Genomic DNA, 27,209 nt, shown 5'->3' on the forward strand with positions numbered 1-27,209 from the left:
TCCAACGATACCTAGCTATTTTCTTCTCCTGTACGCTATCGTAAACGATCTCTTGCGCTCCTATCTCTTGAATAATTAATTTTATAGATACTGGCATATGATTTGCCTCTGCCCAATCCTTAATGCTTATCTCTTTGATAATTTGCAAACTATCCCTACAGCATACAACTAGGTCAATTGTACTGCCCCCATTTTCTACTATATAGGTTAGTTTTCCACTCTCATCTCCAAACCACCACCCATTCAATATATAAAGCTCCTCTACCGCGCATAACTCTAGTAGTTTTTCTCCATTTCTGTTACATTCTTTATCCTGGCTATTTCTATTAACTAGTAATACCCCGTCCTCAAGTTGACTATAAACTGGTTTCTTGTCCCCTATCCTCGCGTTAAGATCGCCCATAATAATAATGCTTGCCTGATCATACGTACTTCTCATTCGTCTAATTTCCGTCGCTAAATTCTCAAAAAAATCATTCTGCGCAAATGGGGAGCTCAAAGGTGGATTATATATAAAAGCTATACATATTTCATTCCTCCAATTGACCCTATCTAATATTCTTATCCAGATTAATTCCTTAAACTCAGATTCTAACAGCTGTATTCTATCTTTTAAGTTGTTTTTGATAACCACTGAAATTCCGCCCGATATCCTTCCTCTATTGGATCTCCTTGATCCATATTGACTCCATACGATACACCCTTCTATCTTTAAGTTTTTCTTGTAATCAGCCCAAGTTTCTACAAGCCCAAGGATGTCCATTTCTTCCAGTAGCTCTTTAAAGTCTTCGTTACCTATTTTGCTCCATACTCCTTCAATGTTAACACATGATACCTTTAACTCTAGTTATGTTTTACTTCTATGTTCTAAACTTCCTGACTTACTTCTAGTTATTCTAGATCTTTCCACTTCCATTATACTTCCCTCCGGAGAGCAAATAACGTCCTTCTCAGATAGTTCTTCTGTGAGTTTTAATCTACTACCTGAACCCATCCCCTTCTTCTGAAAAAAGTCTTTTAGACTCACTGACCTACGCCTGGAAGTATCCTCAGCTCCTCCACGCGGCGCCGCTGTTGACATCCGGCTCGCCTCGTCGTTCCTCCCACTGTTATTTAACTCCGCTGGAAGATCTGACGTAGGCTGTTGAATCACCTGGCCGGGGTTATCAACCCGAGCATCGCACGTATACTCTGGAATCTCTTGTGTCATCACTCCTTCACCATGCACTTCCGCTGATGACCCAAACTGCTTACTTCGTTCCTTAAACATATCACCCAGATCACTGACCGTCCACGTTCTCGCCCACGTATCTCCCATCACATGCAAGCGGTTTCCTCTTATAAATGCCCGTAGATTCGATTTTCTTGCTTGTCGTAAATGGAATTGTAGAACTCTTTGCTCTTGGAGGCTGTTTCTGTCCATATCCCTTTTTATCCAAATTCTGCTGCCCTTCAAGTTCCTCGCACTATTCAAAATTCGACTTGCCATTAATGAGGAAACAAACTTAATTCTAACGGGTCTTCTTCCTCTATTCTTTCCCATCCTATACACATCATCTATCTCCCTTTCGGTACACTCAATGCCTAATTTCTCTCTCATTAGCTTAAGGACTGAGCTCATTAATTCCATCTTAGATTCTCCTTCCGTTTCATCCAGTCCGTAAATAATAATATTTCTTCTCTTCTCCTCCTCCGTTCTTCTGCTATCTCGCCATTGAAGTACCTGTACTTGTTCTTCTAGCTCCTGTATCCTCTGATTTATTATAGCTCTTTCTTCCTTGTCTTCTCTTATCTTCGCCTTTATTTCTATTAGATCTTTGGTTATGCTTTCCTTCATGTCGTTGATTTGTTGGAACTGTGCTTCGAACATTTCTTTGGTCTGGTCAGCCTGAGAAGCATCGCGGACAACTTCCTTGATTTTCTCAATGTCCTCCCATGTCAATGGGCCTGGGTTCATCTCGACGCCTCCGATGACTAATAAAGTAGCCACTATAGCTGCCGCCATCAACAGTTCTGTCAGTCCTATTTCCTTATTAAATCCTGATTTACAGTCCGTCTTGATCCACTTGACCCGGTTGTGCCATCGCCCTATCACACTCCTATACTGCTGCACTGTTACGCCCATATTGCTTTTCCTGCACTTCCGCACCGTTACCACGCACGTCTGCTCACTAGCTCAGCTCAGCAAAGACTGAGTAGTTAAGAGTAGCTAAGAACGTCACTCTTGTTGCACATGTGCAGAGTATTTTTACCTTAGAACCCAAAGAAATACCACATGAATGGATAACAACAGTTACCATACAGAATTTAATGCACTCAACTCAAGAGACATTCAGTGTTTGTCAACATACTGGGGTAACCTCCTTAGAAACGCAGTATCGGTAATTACTTTCTTAATGAAGAAAACGCTGAAGGTAATTTATTACATCTGTCTTTTAGTACTTTAAGTACAGTACTTCAAGTTTAGTAATTCATGTACCTGTAATCATAACATGACACAGGTACTGTACAGATTTCTACGTTTCTGTCAATAAGATTCCGTATTAATAAGAAACACAGTAAGACAAAGTTGTAAGGAAGTAAAAGAGTAGGACATGAGCTTTCCTGTTGATTCTTGTTTCTGAAAAAAAAAAAAAAAAAGAATTTCAGGCTCTGCTAATTATCTTCCTATTCAAATAGCGGTGAATGTATTAACATCATTTAAGTGTTATACAGTTATATATACATGAACAATAGATGCCCAGTTAAATTATTTACGAAAAATAGTTGGTGTTTTGTTTTTATTTCAATGTACGGCACCGAAATCTTCTAAATTCAAATACACTTGCCTTTGTTTACGCTCGTTTAAAGACCCAATATGGCGGCTCCATAAGAAGCATTCGTGACTTGACCTCCCTAGACAGACCTTGACTTCACACAGAAAGAAAAGGGCGATCTGGTGGATATTGTACTATCAAGGTACAAACATATAATAGAAAATAAAAGAACCTATATGGTGACATAAAAGTTGAAAGAGGAAGCCGTTGACTTGTCAATGTTAAAGAGCTCTCCAACAACCATTTGAAAACTTACTGTAGCATAAAACCTAAGAGTTGTTAGGAACATACACATGGGTGACAGGGGATAATTCCTTTTAGGTTTCTGAAGTGTGTCCCTTAACTTTAGTTCCAGTCGTTCCACAACATCTTTCGATAAACGAAATCTTATTTTGAACATTTCACACAATTCAATAATCGGATTCCGTCTGTGCCGAAAGACGCGAGGAGCTCGTTGTAAAATCAACTCTTCTTCATCAGACGAAAAGTCGGAATAATCTGACATCCCTGCTAAAGAAAATATATATGCTTTGTTTTGTAAACTTGAAACATAATAGAAAACTAAGTAACAACATGTTGGTATAGCAGTAGGCTATTGTTTATATGATATTCACATAACCTCACTTGTGAAAAAATCTAGCGATCTTTAGCAATATTATTTAAATACTAGCATTCAATATATTTATAACGCACCTCGATATTATTAAGGTACGGTATTCTTACGCAGATACGATACAAGGAAACACTTCTCAAGTCTTCAGGTCTAGTTCAATGTTTAATATGAATGATAATGATCTAAGTTCAAGGAGATTAACCGACGAATATTCGGCAGTCAAATCTGAACTTAGATCAAGACGAGATGATCTTAGATTAGCGTTTATACAACGGAAAATCGAAGTTCAACTTGACTGGCAGCCATTTTTCCTCTTTAAACTCAGATCAAAAGTTTTATACAACCGGGCCTTAATCGTGGATAAGATGACCAGATTTCTGAGGTGTCAAAGAGGGACACACAATAATTTATTGGTCGAGTGGCTAAATAAAGTACGACATTGTTTCTATATTCACTACACATTTCGTAAAAATACGAACAGAATTGTTTTATATTTTTACATATTATAAAGTCCGCCTCTGTGGTGTAAATGTTAGTGTGATTAGCTGCCTCACCCGCAGGCCCGGGTTCGATTCCCGGCTCTGCCACGAAATGTGAAAAGTGGTACGAGGGCTAGAACGGGGTCCACTCAACTGAGTAGAGGGGGGTTCGATGCCCTCCTCAGCCATCTTAGAAGTGGTTTTCCGTGGTTTCCCAATTCTCTTCCAGGCAAATGCCGGGATGGTACCTAACTTAAAATCCACGGCCGCTTCCTTCCTCTTCCTTGTCTATCCCTTCCCATACCCCTACAAAGCCCCTGTTCAGGATAGCAGGTAAGGCTGCCTGAGCGAATTACTGGTCCTCCTCCCCAGTTTTATCACAGACCCAATAGTCTCACATTCCATAACACTGCCATAGAGGCGGTAGAGGTGGGATTCCTCGCTGAGTCCGAGGGAAAACCAACCCTGGATGGTGTCGAGTTGTCGGCACAACGAATCCTTTCGGCCGTTATTCTTGGCTTTCTAGACAATTTTACTTTTACAATTTGTTTTACATCGCACCAACGCAGTAAACGCTTGAACTTACCCTTTGGTCGTCTGCCTCAGCTGCTTCGGTAAAGACATATCGCACTCTTGGATCTTGGGGTCGTTGCAAATTTTTTTTTTTTTCAAGTCACTTTATCGACCAAACGATAGGGTTCAGAGGGCAGCATAACTACTTCAAATGAGGAGCAAAAATGTGCTTACTACAACATATTCAATTTAAATCACGATAATTTAATAATTAGATTGGCAAGAAGAGACACTTAAAATTTTCACAACATGTTTTAACGCGGTCACAGTGCATAACGTGAGTGGTAAAGTTTTATTGACATATTTATTACTGTATTTCAAAGAATGAAATCGTAGTGTAAAATTCGTGGACAACAGAAAACGAGAATAAAACCTGAAAATCGGACACCATTGATCCAAACGATAACTGAGAGTTAACACACGTGATCCATGGAAAATCTGACCTTCAACAAGTAGAAGTCCAGATTTACATTTAATTAAGGTTATCCACCAGTCTACTATCCCATCGGATATTGGAACATCCCCCTAATGGATACTTAATCGAACAAAGTGGATTATCAGTTGCTTTGGATAGGTTGGGACATGTTACTTGAAAGATTGGTGTTCATTACAAGTTAACAGCAATTGTCACAATCAAAAATACAATTCCACCATCTCGTGTTACAGAGGAATCCCGATGCTGAAACATGCATCACCCCAAACAAATGTTCAGACGGAACCAACAACACTTGATCCGAGGGGATCTTACGTTACGTCGTCCTGAAGGAAGAAAACTCCGAAATGCAAGAAAACATGAATGCATTATGCATTTAGAAGAAATGCCAATAACTGAAGTTAAAGAAAAGTGATAAATCACTTGAAAATGTTCTTACTAAACCAAATTTCAGGTTATAAAACAATTCTGTCGTTAAGTTTGTTAAAATACAAGTCCACAATATAACACAAATAAAAGGAACTCGAATTTTCTATAACTATGACTACCATTATATGAGGAGCCAGTATGGATACAGAAAGACATTTTCTTGTGAGGCACAACTGGTGGGATTTCAGCAGGACATATCAGATCAGTTGGATTCAGGAGGCCAGTTAGATTGCATAGCCGTAGATCTTTCCAAAGCCTTTGATAGAGTGGAACATAGAATATTATTAAAGAAATTGGAGGGAATAGGATTGGACGTAAGGGTTACACGTTGGATAAAAACATTTCTAAATTCAAGGGTTCAGAAAGTCAAAGTAGGAAATAATGAATCGCAGGGAGAGAAAGTTTGGAAGGGAATTGCACAGGGTACTATAATCGGTCCGTTACTTTTCTTAATATACGCAAATGAATTAGGGAATAATATAACATCAAAAATCAGATTGTATGCAGATGAAATAATTGTTTATAGGAAAATAAATAACATTGAGGATTGTTCAGAATTACAAAGGGACCTTGAGAGTATCCAACAATGGGTTGAAGAAAATAATATAAAGGTTAATGGAGGCAAATCAACTGTTACAGCATGTACAAACAGGAGCTTTAAAACTGAATTTGAATATACTTTGGATGAGGCAGTTATCCCAAAAGATGGCAAGTGCAAATACTTAGGTGTGAGATTTGAATGTAATTTGCACTGGAAGGGTCATGTTGACGACATTGTTGGGAAAGCATACAGATCGTTACATGTCATAATGAGGCTACTTAAAGGATACAACAAAGAATTAAAAGAGAAAAGTTACTTAAGTATGGTCCGTCCATTATTGGAATATGCAAACAGTGTTTGGGATCCTCACCAAGAATACCTAATAAAAGAAATAGATAGTGTGCAGAGGAAAGCAGCAAGATTTGCAACAGGGGATTTCAGGAGAAAGAGTAGTGTATCAAAAATGTTAAAGGAACTTGGGTGGGAAACTAAGTAAGAGAAGGGAGAAAACAAGACTTATAGGATTATACAGAGCAGGGATGGCGAACGATTTCCTTGGCACGCCACTTGAACATGATAATGTTTTTATATATGCCGTGTACTACAGACAATACATATCTTACGGTGTTTAACGTGTAAGAAATAAATATCGAAAATCTAAATACTAGTTCCATTCGGACATGCAATGTGGCAAAACTGCTACACTAAAAAATGAGATAGCGTATGGCTTTTAGTGCCGGGAGTGTCCGAGGACATGTTTGGCTCGCCAGGTGCAGGTCTTTCGATTTGACTCCCGTAGGCGACCTGCGCGTCCTGATGAGGATGAAATGATGATGGAGACGACACACACACCCAGCCCCCGTGCCAGCGAAATTAGCCAATGATGGTTAAAATTCCCGACCCTGCCCGGAATCGAATCCGGGACCCCTGTGACCAAAGGCCCGCACGCTAACCATTTAGCCATGGAAGTGCTACACTGATAGGTCCGAAAGTAAAGTGGGATGGTGTCGTTTTCTGGTGGTTTTGTTTACGGACATCGCAAACGTGTTTTCGGTGCCGAAAAGAACAGAAACTTAACAAAGGTGGTGACCGAATTTTTCAAGTCCTGTGGACAAGGGGATTCGGACTGACAGAAAGATGTGTTGCCTGTGTTCGAAAACAATCATTGATATGTTTGTTCCATTTCAAATGAAGAAAAGAGAGAATTCGTTTCAAAAATATCGAACATTATACAAAACAAATCAGTTCTTTTGTATTATGTTTCCGGCCAAGGAACAAATCAGTGCGGCTGTTTCCATCTCTCTCACTGCATTGTACAGCATGCATGGGAAACCGATTTCTGACGGTGAGTTCCTTAACAAACAACTAATAATTAACAGAATGAAAGGAATGTCAGCCAGCTGAACTGGTGTCAAGGATAGAATAATAAAAATGAGTGAACAAGTTTCGGAGCAATTGAAAACTAATTTGGATAACTCCCACATGTGTGCAGTAAGTTTTGACGAAAGCGTGAATGTGACCTAACAAGCAAGGATAGCTGTTTATTTCCGATTTCTTTGCGGAAATGTGATGAGGGAGAAATTAGTTAAATTGTTGAGCATACGAACTACGACAACATAGAAAGATAATGAAGCTAATGGAGGGAGTGAAGTCCATTGGCAATATTAGTATTTTTGATTTTTATATCTAATAATTTTCTTTTACAATTTGTTTTACTTCGCCCCTACAGATAGGTCTTATGACGACGATGGGATAGGAAAGGCTTACGAGTGGGAAGGAAACCGCCGTGGCCTTAACTGAGGTACAGCCCCAGCCAGCATTTGCCTGGTGTGAAAATGAGAAACCACGATATACCATCTTCAGGGCTGCTGATTGTGGCGCTGGAACCCACTATCTCCTGGATGCAAACTCACAGCTGCGCGCCCCTAACCGCACGGCCAACTCGTCCGGTAATAATATTTAATGACAAAGTGTGTTACAATGGGACCTTATTATTTTCTTACAAATAATATTATGTATTCTCAACACTTATATATTTTTAAAAATCAGTATTTGCAAAATACAACCACGGAACATGCAATCAAATGTATTTACAAGATATATATCTAATAAAGAAATGAATCAGTAAATAAATAAATGAATAAATAACATATTATGAAACATAATCGGGAATTTAGAAAGGAAGTCGCGGGCGTGGGGGGGGGGCGGTGAGGTGTTATTTTTCTTTAAGGAAAGTCTACAACCTACAAGTGACACGGTCAACAGCTGAGAATACTAATCCGACTAAAAATGGCACACTAGATGCAAAAGGTTCGCCATCCCTGATATAGAGCCTATACAGGAGAAGAAGCATGGGGAGATATCCGTGAGAGGCTTCAGTTGGAAAATAATTATATCGGCAGGACTGACCACAAGTATAAAATTAGAAGGAATTTTAGCAGAAGCGATTGGGGTAAATTTTCATTCATTGGGAAGGGTGTGAAGGAGCGGGACAGTTTACCAGGGGTAGTGCTTGATCCTTTTCCAAAATCTGTACAGATACTCAAGAAGAGAATAAACAGCAACAGAGAAAATAAATGAAATGTTAGAGGGCATTCGACCAGTACAAGTTATTGTAAATAAAAAATGTGTGTGAATTAAATTAATTCCAACCCTGGTCTAAGGAGTTTGGACAGCCAAAGTAGGGGACTGCCTGTAGGGGTGAAGTACAGTGGGGATTTCGAGGGTCCTGGGACCGCTACGGTAGCTGTAAAGGCCCTTCAGGAACTCTGAAAAGTGGTGGCAAAAGGGGCTCTGGTTAAGACGCAGCAGGTCGTTATGCTACTTAGGTTCCAAAATGGGTAAAAAATAAATAAGTAAATAAATGCAATGTACATTTTAATCTTATACCAGTTGTATAGTATTATTTGAAGTAATTCCACATACTGTAGGCTACATGAGTTGACTATATTTGTAAGTACAGGAGATATTATAAGTAGAATTTTGTAGACAATATAAATTTATTAAGGATGAGCTGTGTGTTTAATAGAAAAAATGTTAGCGTAAATTGTATAATATTGTATTCTAGGAAAATTCTCTTCTCTTGTTAATCTAAAATATAGTGCTTGAAATTAATGTATTTAGTGTACCATTTGCCACCGAGGTTTACACCTCATTTGCAAATAAAGAGATTTTGATTTTGAAATCTGTCTACCTACACTTGTCCCATTAAACTAAACAAGTGATCGGTAGATCAACGTCTCACATGAATAATGTGAATAACGAAAAATGAAAATAAAATATATTAACAGCTGACGAATCGAAACAGCATTGGTAGTGTAAATTCTACATAAATCAACTAAGTGTCAACACACGGCACCATCATAATTTCGGACACCTGAACAGTAAATCTTAAAGTAAATAAATATGAACAAAAGTTCATCGAACTTGAACGCACGCGGCTAAGCAGTAATGATCAGTCTCCATTAACCCGGTTCCACGTGGGACAACCTTTACGTTCGTGTCGCTACGGATGCAACGCTATTATGGGAGCACCACCTGGCTAGTAAGAATTATGCCAAAACATGGCCTGAATAGACCTGCTTATATCCTTCACGTTCGTATCCACTACTGCAAACACTAACATCGTTCAAGTCGATTCGCAAAAATCCTGTCATTGAGTCAGCGTTACTGTGTCTACTCATCCTAAAGTTATATGCTGCCAGGCGAAATCAAAACTTTAATACGATATCCGGACATTTAAATCTGATCCTCGTTGAAACTCTTACACATGAAGTGAAATTTGCTACAAAAATGAACTCTAATCTGGAAATATTACTCTCTCTATTTCCTACATTTAGCGTGAAATTGAAATTAAACAACGTCCCAATAGTTTAATCTATTCCTCAATACAATCTCAACACACGCAGTGAAGTTCGCTAAATGAAAATAAACTCAACTCTTTCTTGATATCACGTAATATCACTTAAAACAATAATCACTACCATTACAATATTCACGGCACAACTCCAGTGTAAGGCTTCAACTGACCTTCCGTGTTAACATTCCAAAGAGGTATCACCGTGAACTGTCTAGTGAAGTAAATTTTCATCAATCTACTCAAGGTAAACTATCATTCTAATAAAATTCATTTTTCACACCTCCAATGTTTCCAGTCAGCGATAATTTCGTCCCGTAAAGATACAGAATAGAATTCAATTTACAATCGTGAAGTCGGCTATCACAAAATGCACTTCGCTGGTATCAAACAGAACCGTTACTTAGAATTAATTGCCATAACCTACGGTCTTACATAAAATAATAATCTTGGGAGAACATCAACTTGTACTTAAAATAGGCATTACAACGCGCTCATTTGGATTTGGCAACCTTTATATTCATCAACCGTTCTGGATTGCTACAGGACATCGTTCATCCTACACAGCCTGTCTCAGAAATATTACATCTCAATCTATACATCATGTCACAAAAATCCCTCTCCGTTGAAATAGAAGGCATCTTATCCTCATCATCCTGCTTATTCTACATCACTCATAAACTACAGACTTACTCTGCCTTTAACATCTTCCTAACTATTCTCATAACATTTCATTTCCATTACAAACCCTTTCCTTTATACTTGAAACATTTTTAAAATACAAGCGATCCCATGATCAAACAACTTTATAATGATCTCACAATGAACTTCTCGAAAAAAGTTCCTGACGTCAGGAGAAAAATACCATATCGTTATTTCCTGTATCACAAATACACGGTGTCACAAAATTTAAGTTTCGCCGGGCTGAGTGGCTCAGACGGTTGAGGCGCTGGGTTTCTGACCCCAACTTGGCAGATTCGATCCTGGCTCAGTCCGGTGGTATTTGAAGGTGCTCAAATACGTCAGCCTCGTGTCGGTAGATTTACTGGCACGTAAAAGAACTCCTGCGGGACTAAATTACGGCACCTCCGAAAACCGTAAAAGAGTAGTTAGTGGGACGTAAAGCAAGTAACATTATTATTATTATTATAAATTTAAGTTTTCCAAAAATGCCAACTTTATCATACTTCACTGGATTTCGATATAAACCGCAAATCTCGATTATAACTGCTGAACGCATAATATATCATCTCGATTTTATCCTGATGTGAATATTATTATTATTATTATTATTATTATTATTATTATTATTATTATTATTATATAATTTGATATTTGACATCATCACACTCATAACGGTTATTTTATCCTGATTATTGTACTTTACCGGCCCGAACATTATTTCATTGATTTTCATTGCAATATTTAACTTCATTTTTAAATTTCTTACAGACATTTAAACACATTTTAAAGTCACGCGCGCTGACATAAATAATAGACAATTCGCCTCCACACTAGAATTACTACAAGATACATCCTCATTATCGCAATATACTTGATTGCACACGCCACATATACAACGGGATGTTATGATTTTTCAATTAATTAATTAATTAATTACCTTGGCCCCATCTTGTGCCAGCCACCTCCAATTTAGCCCTTCATAATTGCAGGACACATTCCTTATTTAAATTATTATCTTATAAATACACAGATTTTGCATTCGTCTTGAGGCAATACAGTTAATAAATTTTATTCAATCCACATATTATAACATTTAAACCGCCCCGCTTCGTATCGAGAATTCAACTGACGCAGTTTGTGGAAATCTTCAACCCCTTCCTTTCCAGATGTTCCACAGATGTGATTGACCGTGAGACACAAGCTTACCTTGGCCAGCCCCCAACAGTGCTCTCTTACCGATTACCAAAAAAAAAAGTCCGCAATAATTCACAAGAGCTATCTATGAATCTGCTGTCTCCCTACGCAGAAATTCAGGAATCCTACAATTATTCAACTTATGGTTTTCTTCCCCGACCGTGATAGATGTCGTAACTACGACATCTCAATTGCTAATTTTGTATTCGTTCACCATTTACCACTTTTTAAAATTGTACCAGGTGGTACACCTCCACGCCGCTAATTCAAATTTTGCGCCAGTTGAAACTTCTCTACTGGAGGAAGTCTGAACTTTATCTACAGTGTTAATTCTCAAGTTTCTCAGATGTCCCTACTTGTAAATTTTGAAGTTTCTGAACTGGGTCGTTTTCGATGTATTTTTGTTTTGCCTGTAGTAAGAAGTGTGGACATTCTCTTCCAGATGGCACTACTGAAGGACTACAATTATGCACCCTAGTGCGAAGTGAAAGAACTGTGTTTTGGAGAAATTTTGCGTTCATAAGTTTGTTCTTTGCTAAATTTCTTTTAGGCATTGTTTAAGTTGGCAATATTAACCCTTTCTTTCCGCCAGTTTTGAAATTGACCAATAAGGAATTTCTGTAATTAATTTTCCACCAATAATGTGTTTCTTCTTCATCTAGTGTAGGGGTTTTCGTTGTTAGCCAATAAAATGATTGTGGGCGGGTGTTCTCATTCCTGAAACGCCTCGAACTTTCCACGAGGGTATATAAACTGCTGATTTTCGGGTCTCCGCGCCACTTCAGTAACATCTATCAGTGTGTAAAGTACGTAGCAGGGGGCGGGTAGCGCCTCTTTCTTCGGGCAGCAGTTCAACCACCAGGTAATGGCCTTTTAATAACGTCTTTTCTTGCTAGCTCAGCAGTTTAACTCTCGGGGCAGGTCCGAAGCCTTTTACCATGTAACCTTCGTTTAAAATGTGAAGACACTTGGTATCATTCTATCCTTTTAAACTACATATTGGGATAGAGAGTGCTTAACCCTCTCGAGCTCCCACTCATTTTGCGTTGAGGTGAACTTATTTTCACAACCGTTTCTTCCTTAATGTAATGTAAATTGTCTCCTATAAGTCACCTCTTTAGTATGGGATTAGCCCTTGCATTAGAGGCCTAGCGCCAAGTACGTTTTAAATAAAGTGTATTAGGAGTGCAAGAACGCCTCCTCTCAAGTTGGTATTTTAGAGGCCATGTAATTGACGTGTTCCTTTTCTTAATAGGCCTCAGTAGGTTGGGTATTTTTACCCCTGTGTATATGTACTTGGAGGACAGCTTAAAAGTAGAGTTTGGTGTGGCCTTTGATAGGCTTGAACTTTGAGAGCGGGTTGCTCTTTCTTAAATTTGGTTTCTGTGTGCCTCGAGGAGGCTTTTCTGTGTAATGGGGAGCAAGAACTCCTGGGCATGATTGGGGTCTTTTTCCCCTTTGTTGAATCTTGTATATAGTAAAGTTGGGCTCATTGCTCAAGAATTGTGTGTCTGGATCTCGGAGCCCAAATCCTGTAACACTGTAATTGTACATCCTCGATAGGTTGCTTTGCTACTCTGTACCTACCATTCATGTTATTTCTTGATTTTGCAAAGAAAATATAACCTTGTTAAATTTTAAATTAACTTTAATTTCGTAGATTGAGACCTGTTCACCCCAGCACCTTCTTTCACCTCTGCACATCCACAATACTACGTAACAAAAATATTCATCCCTCAAGCCAACTGGCTTTAGAGATTCTACAAGTCTATTTCGCCCACTTTAAGCATTCCTAATATTGGCTATATAACGGTTCAAATCCCGGTACAAGCATCCATCTGTATTATTATTATTATTATTATTATTATTACTATTATTATTATTATTATTGCTTGATTCAGTTCTATAATCTGATTTCACTATGTATTAATTAATTATCGCTTGCTGCGTTGTATTTAATTTACTTAGTATATATGTGTGTGTGTTAGCATTAAAATCATGTGAAATGAGACTAACTGCCTAATATCAGATATGGACATGTTTTGTGAAACCTTTTGACATTGCAACATATGGTGTAAATACTGCTACCGTAACTGTCGAATCATCGCTCTGTCATTGTATGCATTTAGCGATGAGATCGTATTTAGGGAGTTCCGTATTTGCCTTGGGCTATTTCAACTCAATATGTAACATTACACTTTTGGCCAACGACATCGATGAACTACAAACTCTAATAAATGATCTTGTCTCAGCCTGTCAAAAAGTGGGACTATCCATGAACCTTTCTAAAACCAAAGTAATGCTTAACAAATGGGCCCCAGCAGGAAAGCTGCATGTGGGAAACACCACATTACAACAGGTCAATGAATTTGTCTATCTTGGGCAACTTGTAAACATGAAAGGGGACTTAAGACCGGAAATCTTCCGACGTATCAAACTAGGATGGCAAGCCTACGGAAGAAATTCTTCAGTCTTCAAATGCCACCCCACCTAAAGAAGATAGTCTTTGACCAGAGTGTTCTCCCCGTACTGACTTACGGTTGTGAAACCTGGACATTGAGCGAGTTTGTTAAGCAAAAACTCAGAACAACCCAAAGAGCTATGGAACGGTTCATGCTAGGCTTGACGAAGAAAGACAGGAAGAGAGCAGATTACATCAGGTCGGTCACAAAGGTCAGTGACATTTTAGAAAGGGTATTTACCCTAAAATGGCAGTGGGCAGGCCATGTTGCTCGGAGAACTGATGGTAGGTGGACAAAGCTTGTGCTTGAGTGGTGTCCGAAAGATCATCTTAGACCAAGGGGAAGACCACCGGACAGATGGGATAAAGACATCCGGAAGATTACTGGGATCAATTGGCAGAACATCGCTCAAGACCGTCCCAGATGGAGAGACCTCATGAAAACCTACCTTGCTTTGGACTTAAAGAGGCCACATCGTAAAAACGATTGAATATGGCTGATAGTGATAGTGATGTAACATTTGTAGCTGGGTGGAAGCGACATCTATTTTGAGCTCTGACGTGGGTGTTATACCATGTGTCAACTAACGGCTATACATGGTGAAGCGAAATTCGCGCACTCGGGCGTCGCAGTGCGACTCCTCACATGCCAGCAATAAAAAAGTATCTCACAAAAGTTCGTCCTGCGAGTATATCAGGCAAAAAAGGACGGAGGGTGGCAATCTGACAACACTGTAACCACATGTACGGTAAGTACCTCTGTCAGTAATTATTATCCGTGATGTACAGTTGGTGCAGTGGATAGAGTTTTGGGTTGGCATGCAGGAGGTCGAGGGTTCGATCCTTGGTTGAGGTGCAATTTTTATTTGTTAATTTCCATTGGACATTACATACTGTAATACAATAAGACACCGCACCTTAGGTCACATGTATCCTACATTCACAACATTTTGTAATGCTGAACGCAACAAATACTTTACTAGGCCTACTGGTAACGTAAGCCCTAACGAAAAGTAATGGACATGAACGAGGCAAGAATAATAGTTGCTACTAATCTATGAGATCATTGGAGGAGGGTACAAATAAAACAGGTTTCGTATCTAGTTTAGGAAGTGGTGCGAATAAATTCACGCCCACGGCGTGGAAAGGGCGTCTTTCAAAGCTGACCAAAGAAAACAATTGTTCGTCCGTTTTTAGAATCGTAGTAAGTGCAAATGATTTTTAGAGGACCCGCTGCAATCGCTGTTGACGTTTAAGTTGCCAGATACCATTCCACCTGGACTACATTTATGAAATAAAAAACATACGCTACAACCCAGGATAGACCTCTCGACCTCCTGAATGCTAACCCAAAACTGTATCCACTGCACCAACTGTACAGCATAAAGAATATGTGCTGACAGAGGTAGTTACCCTACATGTGGTTACAGTGTTGCCAGATTGCCACTCTTCAACGCCCTTTTTCTGCTGGATATACTCGAAGGACGAACTTTTGTGAGAGACTTTTTTTTTTATCGCCCGAGTGCGCGAATTTCGCTTCACCCTGTATATATGGGCTGTATCCTATAGCGGCAGTAATTTGGATGGTGAGGCCTCAGTCGGTCAGATCAGTAGGAAGGAGAGTGAGGCCTGAGAGACAGCGTCACCGTCTAAGAACCCTGATTCACAACCACGTCCAACACAGGAAACAGCAGAGATCATCCGATCACTTAAAAAGCCCCTGGAGAGCATGGCATCACCGCGGAGATGTGGAAACTAGGAGGTGACCTCGTAAGCAGAATTCATGCAATCCTAGTAGAAATCTGGGAAACAAACGATCCCGCAGGATGGGAAGTGCGCATTAACACACCCATTGCAAGGCGGATCCAGGTAATTACAGAGGCATATCCCCACTACCGATCATACACAAAATTCTTTCTAAAGCTCCCTTAAACCATTTAGAAAAACAGACAGATTACCTGATCGGCGAGTACCAAGCGGGTATCAGGAAAGGTCGCTCATGTGCTGAACAAATGTGGAATTTGAAGACTATATTAAGGCTCCGTCAAACTACGAGCACTATCGTCACTTTTGTGGACTTTAAGATGATATATGGTTCTGTGGACAGACAACCTTTTTTGATACTCTAGAACTCAGAGTGGACAGGAAGACCAGAGAACTAATCTGGCAAACTCTCACGAATATAACTTCTAGAGTGAAATTTCTTGGGGAAACTTCTGAGCCTTTTGAAATATGTACGGGCGTTCGTCAAGGTGGACTGCATCTGCCCTATTCTGTTTAACTTACTTCTAGGCAAAGTTATTAGAGAATGGGAAAGGGGCGTCAAAAGTGTGAGCATCGGAAACTTGGGAAGCAAAGTCAAGGTGAAATGTTTAGCTTTTGCTGATGACCTAGCAATCATTACTAAGACCAGAGATGAAACCATATACGCCGTACAGAGACTGCACAATATAGCATCAAAGGCAGGCCTCCACATACCGTACGAGAAAAACCCTGTTCATGGAAAATCCATATCAACATAGAAAGAAAAACTACACTAGAGATGGAAAATGGCACAATTTCACAGGTGTCTTCCTTCAAATGCCTTTGAGAAATCATATTACCATCAGGACTAGACAGTAGGACCGACATAGAAAGAGCCACTGAACTCCATAAGGTGTACAGACTAACATGGAATTACTATTACAAGAGAGTCATATCGCGTAATGCAAAATTACGACATTACAAGACAGTTGTTTTGCCGGAAACTTTATATTCCCCAAAAACCACATCCCTTGGAGGTCACTCTCAAATTATAGAAATTGAAAATCAAGAAAGGAAAATTCTCTGGAAAATGTATGGTCCCACGAGAGAAAATATAATGTGGATTATGAGAACAGAGGACCCTCAAGCTCATTAACTGACGGGTTCACTGACGCCGTACGCAAGAGACGCCTGAAATTCTATGGTCATATTTATAGAATGGGCAGCGACAGACTCACCAAAATATTATTTAAAGTAATCAACTCAAAGAAGGTGAAAATAAACTGGCTAGAGAAAACTAAGGCCGAACTCCAAGAAATGAACATCACAGGCGACATCAAAGAAGATCGTGGAGCTTTTAGTACGATAGTAGTCAAGCACAACTTCGTGGAGAAATCTAAAAAAAGGAAAACTGGTAAGAAGTGGTCCACTGAACGCAGGATGCAACACAGTGCATTCATGAAGAGATTTTGGGAGTATAAGAAGGTGAAAACCATCAGGCCAAGAATACACAAAACGGTAACGCAGTCCCTCAGGCCAGGGAGATTTCGGAGGTGTGATTTGCGGAGAAGGTAAGGTGGGGGCGGCCGTTGCCTATAATAGGAACTGCCCCGGCATTCGCCATAGTGCAGGAGAATGGAAAACCATTCTCAGGACGGTAGCCAAACCATGGCTTTACAGCTCTGCATTTTCAGACTGTGGACCATCCCACCGTCGGCTGTCTTGGGAATGGTTTTCCATGGCTTTGCACTCTCCTAACTAACGCGAATGCCGAGTTTACTTTATAGACCATGGACACTCCCCTCTCACCTACACTACTCTTCACCATATCTCCTGGCCTAACAAAGGGCACCGATCTCTTCAAAGCCCGCAAAACCCCATCACAAACATTTAATAATAATAATAATAATAATAATAATAATAATAATAATTATAATTATAATTATAATAAGGTAGCAGGTAGGGACCCTCTTCGGAGGCAGCCCTGCCCAGGGAGTGGCGCCCCTGCCTATGTGAGTCCCAGAGCACACTGACCCGGTGTGTATCATCTGGTAAGGGTCCCAGCTCAGGGTTACGAGTGAAGACCTCAACGGCAGTGAAGGCGGAGATGAAGATCATTGGTACGGCGGAACTGGTGGAGGAGGCACCCTTGCTTTTTGGGATAGTAATAAAAAGCCTGTTTAAAATCCAGGTGCGTCTGAGTGGTATCCACCGGCTTCCTGGTCCGCGTCTGACACCTTGTAGGTGCGACGGCAATATCAAGCTCCAGGAACTAACAATCCCTGGTTCTAAGCACCCAGCACTGCTGGATCTCCTATTACAAGCCAAACATGATTCGTGAGCGTAGTAACAACATTACCCCAGGTGGTATCCAATCCACCCGTCGCATTGAGACGGCAACCAGCCTTTCGGATTCTGGGGAGCCTGGACAACCACGAAAACATGGGAGAGAGTCGGAGCTCTCTGGAAAACTATCCCACAAAACCCCCACATACATTGGTACATTCAATATCAACACTTTGATACAACCAGGAAAATTACTAAATTTAGTCACAGAACTTGATCGGCAAAAAATTCTTATCCTTGCCCTGCAGGAAACTCGATTTACTGATGATGCCACCATGGATTATGGAAATTACCGTATATTCAAAAGTAAAACAGACCAAAAGATTCTAAATAGGACCCCTTTATTTGGTATGAGCTACGTAGTACATAAAAGTATATTGAACTCGATCCAGGAAGTTAATTCCATCAGCAATCGCCTAATGACCATGAGGATTCAGTGTGCCAATAAAAAATATACATTAATAAATGCACACGCCACTACAAATATAGACAACAAGAAGAATCCCCAAAACGTGTACAAATTTTGGAACAAACTTGAAAAAGTAATGTCAAAAATTCCAAAGGATGACGTTAAAATCCTCTTAGGCGATTTCAATGCACAAATCGGCCGAGAAAAGGAATACAGGAAAACTGTCGGACTCTACCCGGCGCACAAATTTACCAACAAAAACGGTTCAAGACTCATTGAACTATGTCAACAGTGCAACCTTAAAATCATGTCCACATCCCTCAGGAAGCATCCCAAGAAACAAAAAACCTGGAGGTCCCCCATTGAATCAATCGGTGAATTTCAGATTGATCATGTAGCTATCTCGTATCAGCTACAGAAAGAGATACATGATGTACAAGTGAGAAGAGGAGCAAACATCGACTCTGATCACTATCTCACAAGAGTTAAAGTAAAATTTACTCCAAGAAAATACCACCCCAAGAAAATCCAACAACAGAAATTTGACATAAAACGGATTCCTGTTACGGATCTAAAAGAAGCATGGGAAAATCAGCCAGCGAAAACATGGGAAGAATTCCACACCAAAATCATACAGAAGGCACGAGAAATGGTGCCCTTAAAAAGGAATACAAAACACCCCTGGTGGAACTCAATATGCAACCAAGCCCTAGAGATAAGAAACTCTGCGTTTCAGAAATACAACAGTAGAAAATCCCAGAAAACTCAACGAGAATTTTATGAGACCAGAAAACAAGTATCCAAAACCATCAGGCAAGAGAAAAGAAAGCACCTGAAAGAACAACTGGAGTCAATTGAAGAAAACTTTAGAAACCACAACACAAGGGATTTCTACAGAACATTCACAGAAAAAATCCGAGGATACATTCCACAGAACTTATGTTTCAGGAAACAAGACTTGCAAGGTACTTCTCAGAACTTCTTAACTGCCCCGAACGCACTGAAAGATTTCTTGAAGAAGCATCCAGTTTCACTCACCCAGAATCGCCTCCACCAAACCAGGAAGAAATTCAGAGCCACATTAAACGACTAAAGAACAACAGAACCTCAGGAAGAGGCGGGATTGTTGCAGAATTCCTTAAGAATCTTGGTCCAAATTCACTCAAAGTACTTACAGAAATCATACAGAAAATCTGGAAAAACGAAAAACTTCCAGAAGACTGGAAATGTGCCTTAATTCACCCACTTCACAGAAAAGGAGACAAAACTGATGTGAACAACTATAGGGGAATCTCCCTCCTTGAAGTTCGCTACAAAATTTTCTCTGCATGCCTGTTGAAAAGAATACAAGAACAACTAGAGCATAAGATTGGTGAATATCAAGCTGGGTTCCGCCCTCACAGATCATGCTCTGAACATATCTTCAACCTCAAAACCGCTTTAAAATTCAGGGCCCTCATCTGTACCTTCGTAGATTTCAAGAAGGCTTATGATTCAGTTGATTGTCAATCTCTGTTGAACCGAGTAGAAGTGGGTTCGATTCCCACCTCAACCATCCTTGAAGTAATTTTCCGCGGTTTCCCAGTTCTCTTCCAAGCAAATGCCAGGATGGTACCTAACTTAAGGCCACGACCGCTTCCTTCCCTCTTCCTTCTCTATCCCTTCCAATCTTCCCGCCCCCAACCCCCAACAAGGCCCCCGTTCAGCATAGCAAGTGAGGCAGCCTGGGCGAGGTACTGATTCCCCGACCCAAAGTTCCACGCACCAAGACCACTGCCTTTGAGGCGGTATGGGTGGGATCTCTCGCCGAGTCCGGGGGAATGACCAAGCGTGGAGGGTAAACGGATTAAGAAAGAAAGAAAGAAAGAAAGAAAGAAAGAAAGAAAGAAAGGAAGAAAGAAAGAAAACTAACTGCATATTTTAGGTACTGTTTGTTATCACAGCAGCCTGCAATTCCCAGGAATATTTTCAAACAAAACAAATATAATTTCCTTTGCTGTTAAAATAATTTTACGAGCATTAACTATAGTATTAGCCGGAAAAATGGATTAAAGGAGAGACCGAAGAGGAGCTGAAGAATATTTCATTTCATTAGCTCTCACAGTCCGTACGAATCACGTAAAGATGTAATTTTAGCGAATTTCTGATATTCATCAACAATATTAAATTGCTTATATTATCATTTTAGAATTCTTACAAACCTCAGCTACTTAGAGCTGGTTGGTTGGATCATCTGGAAGCGCTGGGCTCAGCACACACAAGATGCTATCGCATTTGAACGCAGGACCTTGCCCTGAGATAACACTGCTTAGACTGCTCGGTTTTAACACTAGCCCCCTGCAAACTGGCTGCCTTTCATATCTGTAACTGTAGTTTTCTGTTACGTTCTCTTCGTATAAGGTGCTCAAAAGTTCTAATTTCCCCGAACACATCCTCTTTCATCTAAAAAACCAAAACCCATGCCGCAACAGCCCCAAAGGGCCATGGTCTACCACGCAACCGCTGCTCAGCCCGAAGGCCTGCAGATTACGATGTGCTGTGTGGTCAGCGCGACGAATCCTCTCGGCCGTTATTCTTGGCTTTCTAGACCGGGGACGCTTTTTCACCGTCAGATAGGTCCCCAATTGTAATCACGTAGGCAGTGAACCTCGATCCAGCCCTCAGATACAGGTAAAAGTCCCTGACCTGGCCCAGAATCGAACCCGGGGTCTCCCGATAAGAGACATGCACGCTACCCCCGACACCGCAGGGCCGGCCCACTTTCATCTGGTAAACTAAAAACATCCAGGCAATTTTTTGGGAATTACGGCAAAATTTTTAAAATATTCTACTTGGTGATTACCCGACAAAAATTGTAATTCAAACTCAGCTATTGTCACCCAGGAACGTTCCCCCGATTCCTCTGCAATCTGGTGGAAATAAACGTAAGGTCAAAACTGGTATTAAATACAAATGCCTGCACATTGTAGCACAAATTATATTATTATTATTATTATTATTATTATTATTATTATTATTATTATTTTCATAATCTTGTGAGGCAACCCTAAACAAGGCAGAATTTTGGAAATTACGGCAAATGTTCTTTTTAAAATGTTCTATTTGTTACCCGACCAAAAAAGTAATTACAATTCGGCTATCGTTACCCAATAAAGTTCGCGATTTCTCTACAATCTGAAAGCCTTAATCTTACCAAGAAAAATCAATCATTACTTATGCCTCCCCCCCCCCCCCAAGGCGCAGAACACTGCCTTTTGAACGATTTTTTATGAAAATATTCCCTACAAATTTATCTAAATGCTACTTACCACACTGCTACCATAAAAGAACGAACAGTTTATTTGTAAAGTGTATATTGGAACAGTTGTGGAGTGTTCAAAAAGAGCAAGGGCGGTATATTTCTTAGAAACAGCTCGTTAGACTTAGACTGATAAAATCTCGATTTTTTTTTGTGTGTGAAAATAGTTACAATATAACAAACCAGCGTTTTAGCTTTCTTTTTAAGAAATCAATCAATCAATCAATTAATTGATCTAGTGCGTGGTCATGAACACCTGTACGGCACACGGCACGTAGATTACAAAGATCACAAGTAGGCTCATAGTTCTAATGTCACCGAACTCGATAGCTGCAGTCGCTTAAGTGCGGTCAGTATCCAGTAATCGAGAGATAGTGGGTTCGAACCCCACTGTCGGCAGCCCTGAAGATGGTTTTCCGTGGTTTCCCATTTTCACACCAGGCAAATGCCGGGGCTGTACCTTAATTAAGGCCACGGCCGCTTCCTTCCAATTCCTAGGCCTTTCCTCTCCCATCGTCGCCATAAGACAATTCTGTGTCGGTGCGACGTAAAGCAAATAGCAAAAAAAAAAAAAAGGTTCTAATGTCAGCATCCCTTGGTCGCCTCTTACGACAGGCTGTGGATACCGTGGGTGTATTCTTCGTCTGCGTCCCCCACCCACAGGGGTGCTGGAATTTGATTAAAACAAAATGATAATACCAGTTCAAGAAAGAATGAGTCGGTACGCACTTGATTGCGACTGCTTCCACTTGTTCGCATTCTATGTGACTACCCCAGACCGCGATGGCCTGCTGTCATTTCGCCCGCTTCCTGTTTCACAGAGCCTTAAAAGATATTCAATTGTATAATCACGCCGTACTTCTATTTAATTACATTATATGTGTAATATTGTTCCCTTTATAAACGTGTTATTGTACAGTATTGAATCAAAACCTCAAAAAAAATCATTTGCTTTAAGTCGCATCGACACAGACAAATCTTATGGCGACGATGGAATAGGAAAGGCCTAGGAGTGGGAAGGAAGCGGCTGTGGTCTTAAGGTACAGCCCCAGCATTTGCCTGGTGTAAAAATGGGGAAACCATGGAAAACTATCTTCAGGGATTCGAACCCACTATCTCCCGGATAAACTCAACCCTCACCTCTCTGTGGAAATACGTTTGGAAAGCATAAAATAACTTACCATTTTGTAGCTATTTTATTCAGGTTTGCTGTATAACCCCACCCCACCCCCTACACTATAACCCTCAAATCCAGGTACATTTTGTTACTCCAAATTCTAATTCCCAATCGCCGCTACTGTCCCCCACTCCCCAGTGTCTACGCAAACATTTCTTAACTTTTTTATTTGTTGCTTAAAGGGGCCCTAGCAGCTAGGTCATCGGCCCTTTCTTATTTTTTATTTGTTTTTGTCTACATATGAAGAATCCTAATCTGAATTTTTTGCCGTGTATTTTTGTTACATCCCATGCTTTTTTTTTCAAAAATAAAAATAAACCCCGGCAGGCACATGCAAGGTACACAGTCCACTGATCAATATTGAAGGCAAGAGAAAATAGTCTTACCTGGGGCCATTTGGCAGTAAGAACCTAAAAGAGAAAGAAAAGAAGTTTAGTACTTCAGTGCTCCCTTCAGCGTAACACGCTACACAAGTATGTGCCTTGTAATTGACAAGGAAAATACAATGAAATATTTAGAGTAGGAAGAATGGATGGACAACACGCGATAAAATCCGATCAGCATTAAAATAGACATTGCATCTCTACTGAACTTGAAAACAGGGCCGATGACCTACATGTTAGGTCCTTTAAGAGGACTAATAATAATAATAATAATAATAATAATAATAATAATAATAATAATAATAATAATAATAATAATCACCACCTACCAGTTTGTTCAAACCATTTGCTTTTAACTTGAGTTATGACTAGGGCCCGGATTTGTATGACCTAAAAATGTATTAAAATATGACAATAAATGAAATGAAAACCTACAACCTGTTTTTTCAGTCATTGACCGGGTCAGGGTTGTAATGGATGAATCATATATAGGCTATTAGTACGATGGGGTCGTCACTAGCACAGTGATTTATTAATGACTGATAGATGCTATGAAATGAGAATGGAGAGCGTTGCTGGAATGAAAGATGACGGGGAAAACCGGAGTACCCGGAGAAAAACCTGTCCCGCCTCCGCTTTGCGTAGCACAAATCTCACATGGAGGGACCGGGACTTGAATCACGGTATCCAGCGGTGAGAGGCCGACGTGCTGCCGTCTGAGCCATGGAGGCTCTACGACAATAAATATGACTTAAAAATATTTTGGTCACATTTTCGAAATCTTCAAATTTTGCCGCTCTTTAAATGAACATTATATTAAAAATATACATTCAAAATCTACAATATTTAATAATAATAATAATAATAATAATAATAATAAAAAATTAATTTTTATTATATTTTGAATTTATTTAATTACTCATTTCAAGGCTGTAATCTTTCACCTTTGCTGTTCATAGTTTACATGGATCATCTGCTGAAAGGTATAAAGTGGCAGGGAGGGATTCAGTTAGGTGGAAATGTAGTAAGCAGTTTGGCCTATGCTGACGACTTGGTCTTAATGGCAGATTGTGCCGAAAGCCTCCAGTCTAATATCTTGGAACTTGAATATAGGTGCAATGAGTATGGTATGAAAATTAGCCTCTCGAAGACTAAATTGATGTCAGTAGGTAAGAAATTCAACAGAATTGAATGTCAGATTGGTGATACAAAGCTAGAACAGGTCGATAATTTCAAGTATTTAGGTTGTGTGTTCTCCCAGGATGGTAATATAGTAAGAGAGATTGAATCAAGGTGTAGTAAAGCTAATGCAGTGAGCTCGCAGTTGCGATCAGCAGTATTCTGTAAGAAGGAAGTCAGCTCCCAGACGAAACTATCTTTACATCGGTCTGTTTTCAGACCAACTTTGTTTTACGGGAGCGAAAGCTGGGTGGACTTATGGTATCTTATTCATAAGTTAGAAGTAACAGACATGAAAGTAGCAAGAATGATTGCTGGTACAAACAGGTGGGAACAATGGCAGGAGGGCACTCTGAATGAGGAGATAAAGGCTAATTTAGGAATGAACTCGATGGATGAAGCTGTACGCATAAACCGGCTTCGGTGGTGGGGTCATGTGAGGCGAAAGGAGGAGGATAGGTTACCTAGGAGAATAATGGACTCTGCTATGGAGGGTAAGAGAAGTAGAGGTAGACCAAGGCGACGATGGTTAGACTCGGTTTCTAACGATTTAAATATAAGAGGTATAGAACTAAATGAGACCACAACACTAGTTGCAAATCGAGGATTGTGGCGACGTTTAGTAAATTCTCAGAGGCTTGCAGACTGAACGCTGAAAGGCATAACAGTCTATAATGATAATGTATGTATGTATGTATGTATGTATGTATGTATGTATGTATGTATGTATACTCATTTCAAGGGTAACTCTCGACTCTGCACAGATTGAAATAAATGTGACATTTTGATAGGCGATCAGAAAGAATTTACAACAGCAAATTACATACATTTTAAAGTTTTCAAATAGGAATGATCTTCTATTTGCACGCAACACTGACTTGTAACGGGAAAAAGACTCAACACTGCAAGATGTTATTGGGCCATATATGAAACACGTCACATCATTAGAGTCCCATTGAAGCTCACTATTCTGTCGCTCTATACGCATCTGTCTCTTTCTGTACAGCTAACCCTCCTAATACCCATAAATGTACTGTATATTTCTAAGAAAGATAATATAAGAAATTACAGACAAAAATTAGGAGATGTGAAAAATCCGTATTTGAGGCTACTGAAAGCAGGTATGCGAAAATGGAATTAAAACATGACAGAAAACACAAAAATTCACGGGGAAATATGACCGTAATGCGAAAAATTACCGCAAAATGGCAAAAACCGTTAAGAGAGCAAAAATACGATTTTACAGTATATGACCCGTGAAAATTGCATAATTTTAGTGAGAGTAGATCATGCTTAACTTTTTATTTTTCATGGAAATTATTTTAAAGAAAAAAATACGACTGTCAAACATCCGAGCCCTAGTTATGATGCTCACATAAAGCCTAGCTACACAGCTCTTTCTTGGCTGAAACCCTACAGGGGACGGAAGTTTCATATACTTATGTTGATATATTGAACTCTGAAGGAAAATCTACCCAAACACATTTCTTCAAAATTCCCTTTATTATCCCCATTCCATAATTGTAACATTAGATCTGGCACTTCCGTCAAGTACTCTTCAATGTATAAAACATCCATCGTTGTGGCTGCGTTACGACTTTGGAATTCACTTCCAGCTGTTGTCAGGACCTCAAAATTTAAGGCTGCATGCTGATTACCTGTAGAATGTCCGGTGGTGGTGGTGGTGGTGGTGGTAATTGTTTTAAGAGGAAGTACAACTAGGCAACCATCCTCTATATAACACTAATCAGAAGGAAAAACGGAAGGGGTCCGACACTTCGAAAAATGAAGATATCGGCCAAAGGAAGACAAGGGCCAAGAAGGGCGTGAAAATGAAAGACTCCCTAGCCCTCACAAACCTAATAACGTCGGGGTCGGAAAAGAACAAGTGTTGACCAAGAGAGGTCAGATAGGATAGATGAAAGTGAGGAGTCTGGCACAAGTAAGTGGAAGCAATGCCAGGTCTCATCTGAGGGCCACGTGGTCGCCAACCCGCGTTTCAAAGTTCAGAGCCCTTGGGGCCCTTTTAGTCTCCTCTTACGACAGGAAGGGGATGCCGTGGGTGTTATTCTACCGCCCCCACCCACAGGGGGAGTAGAATGTCCGGCTCCATGGCTAAATTGTTAGCGTGCTGGCTTTTGGTCACAGGGGTTCCGGGCTCGATTCCCGGCAGGGCCGGGAATGTTAACCTTAATTGGTTAATTTCGCTGGCACGGGGGCTGGGTGTATGTGTCATCATCATCATTATTTCATCCTCATCACGACGCGCAGGTCGCCTACGGGAGTCAAGTCAAAAGACCTGCATCAGGCGAGCTGAACTTGTCCTCGGACACTCGCGGCACTAAAAGCCATACGCTATTTCATGTCATACCTGTAGAATACCATTGATTGTTTCTTGCCATTGGTGACGTGTGATAGGCTGAATGACTGTGGTATGTAGGCTAGTTAACATTGCCATTGTCCGACTCGCTGGCTGAATGGTTAGCGTACTGGCCTTCGGTTAAGAGAGTCCCGGGTTCGATTCTCGGCCGGGTCAGGGATTTTAACCTTCATTGGTTAATTCCAATGGCCCGGGGGCTGGGTGTTTGTGCTGCA

The 27,209-nt window shown here is 40.2% G+C and overlaps 1 protein-coding gene across 2 annotated transcripts in view; it reads right to left on the reverse strand.

Annotated features, from left to right (window-relative positions):
• Mtp (microsomal triacylglycerol transfer protein) overlaps positions 1 to 27,209 on the reverse strand; it is a 221,940-nt gene that overhangs the window by 129,653 nt on the left and 65,078 nt on the right. Inside the window, exon 2 of one of the 2 annotated variants that reach the window (XM_067138503.2) lies at positions 23,439 to 23,462. The exons of the other annotated variant lie outside the window; for it this stretch is intronic. Coding sequence (XP_066994604.2) covers positions 23,439 to 23,462 — 24 coding nt within the window. The remainder of the gene's footprint in view (positions 1 to 23,438; positions 23,463 to 27,209) is intronic. 2 annotated transcript variants of the gene reach the window in all.

This window comes from Anabrus simplex, chromosome 1 (genome assembly GCF_040414725.1).
Source record: "Anabrus simplex isolate iqAnaSimp1 chromosome 1, ASM4041472v1, whole genome shotgun sequence".
Classification (NCBI taxonomy): domain Eukaryota; kingdom Metazoa; phylum Arthropoda; class Insecta; order Orthoptera; family Tettigoniidae; genus Anabrus; species Anabrus simplex.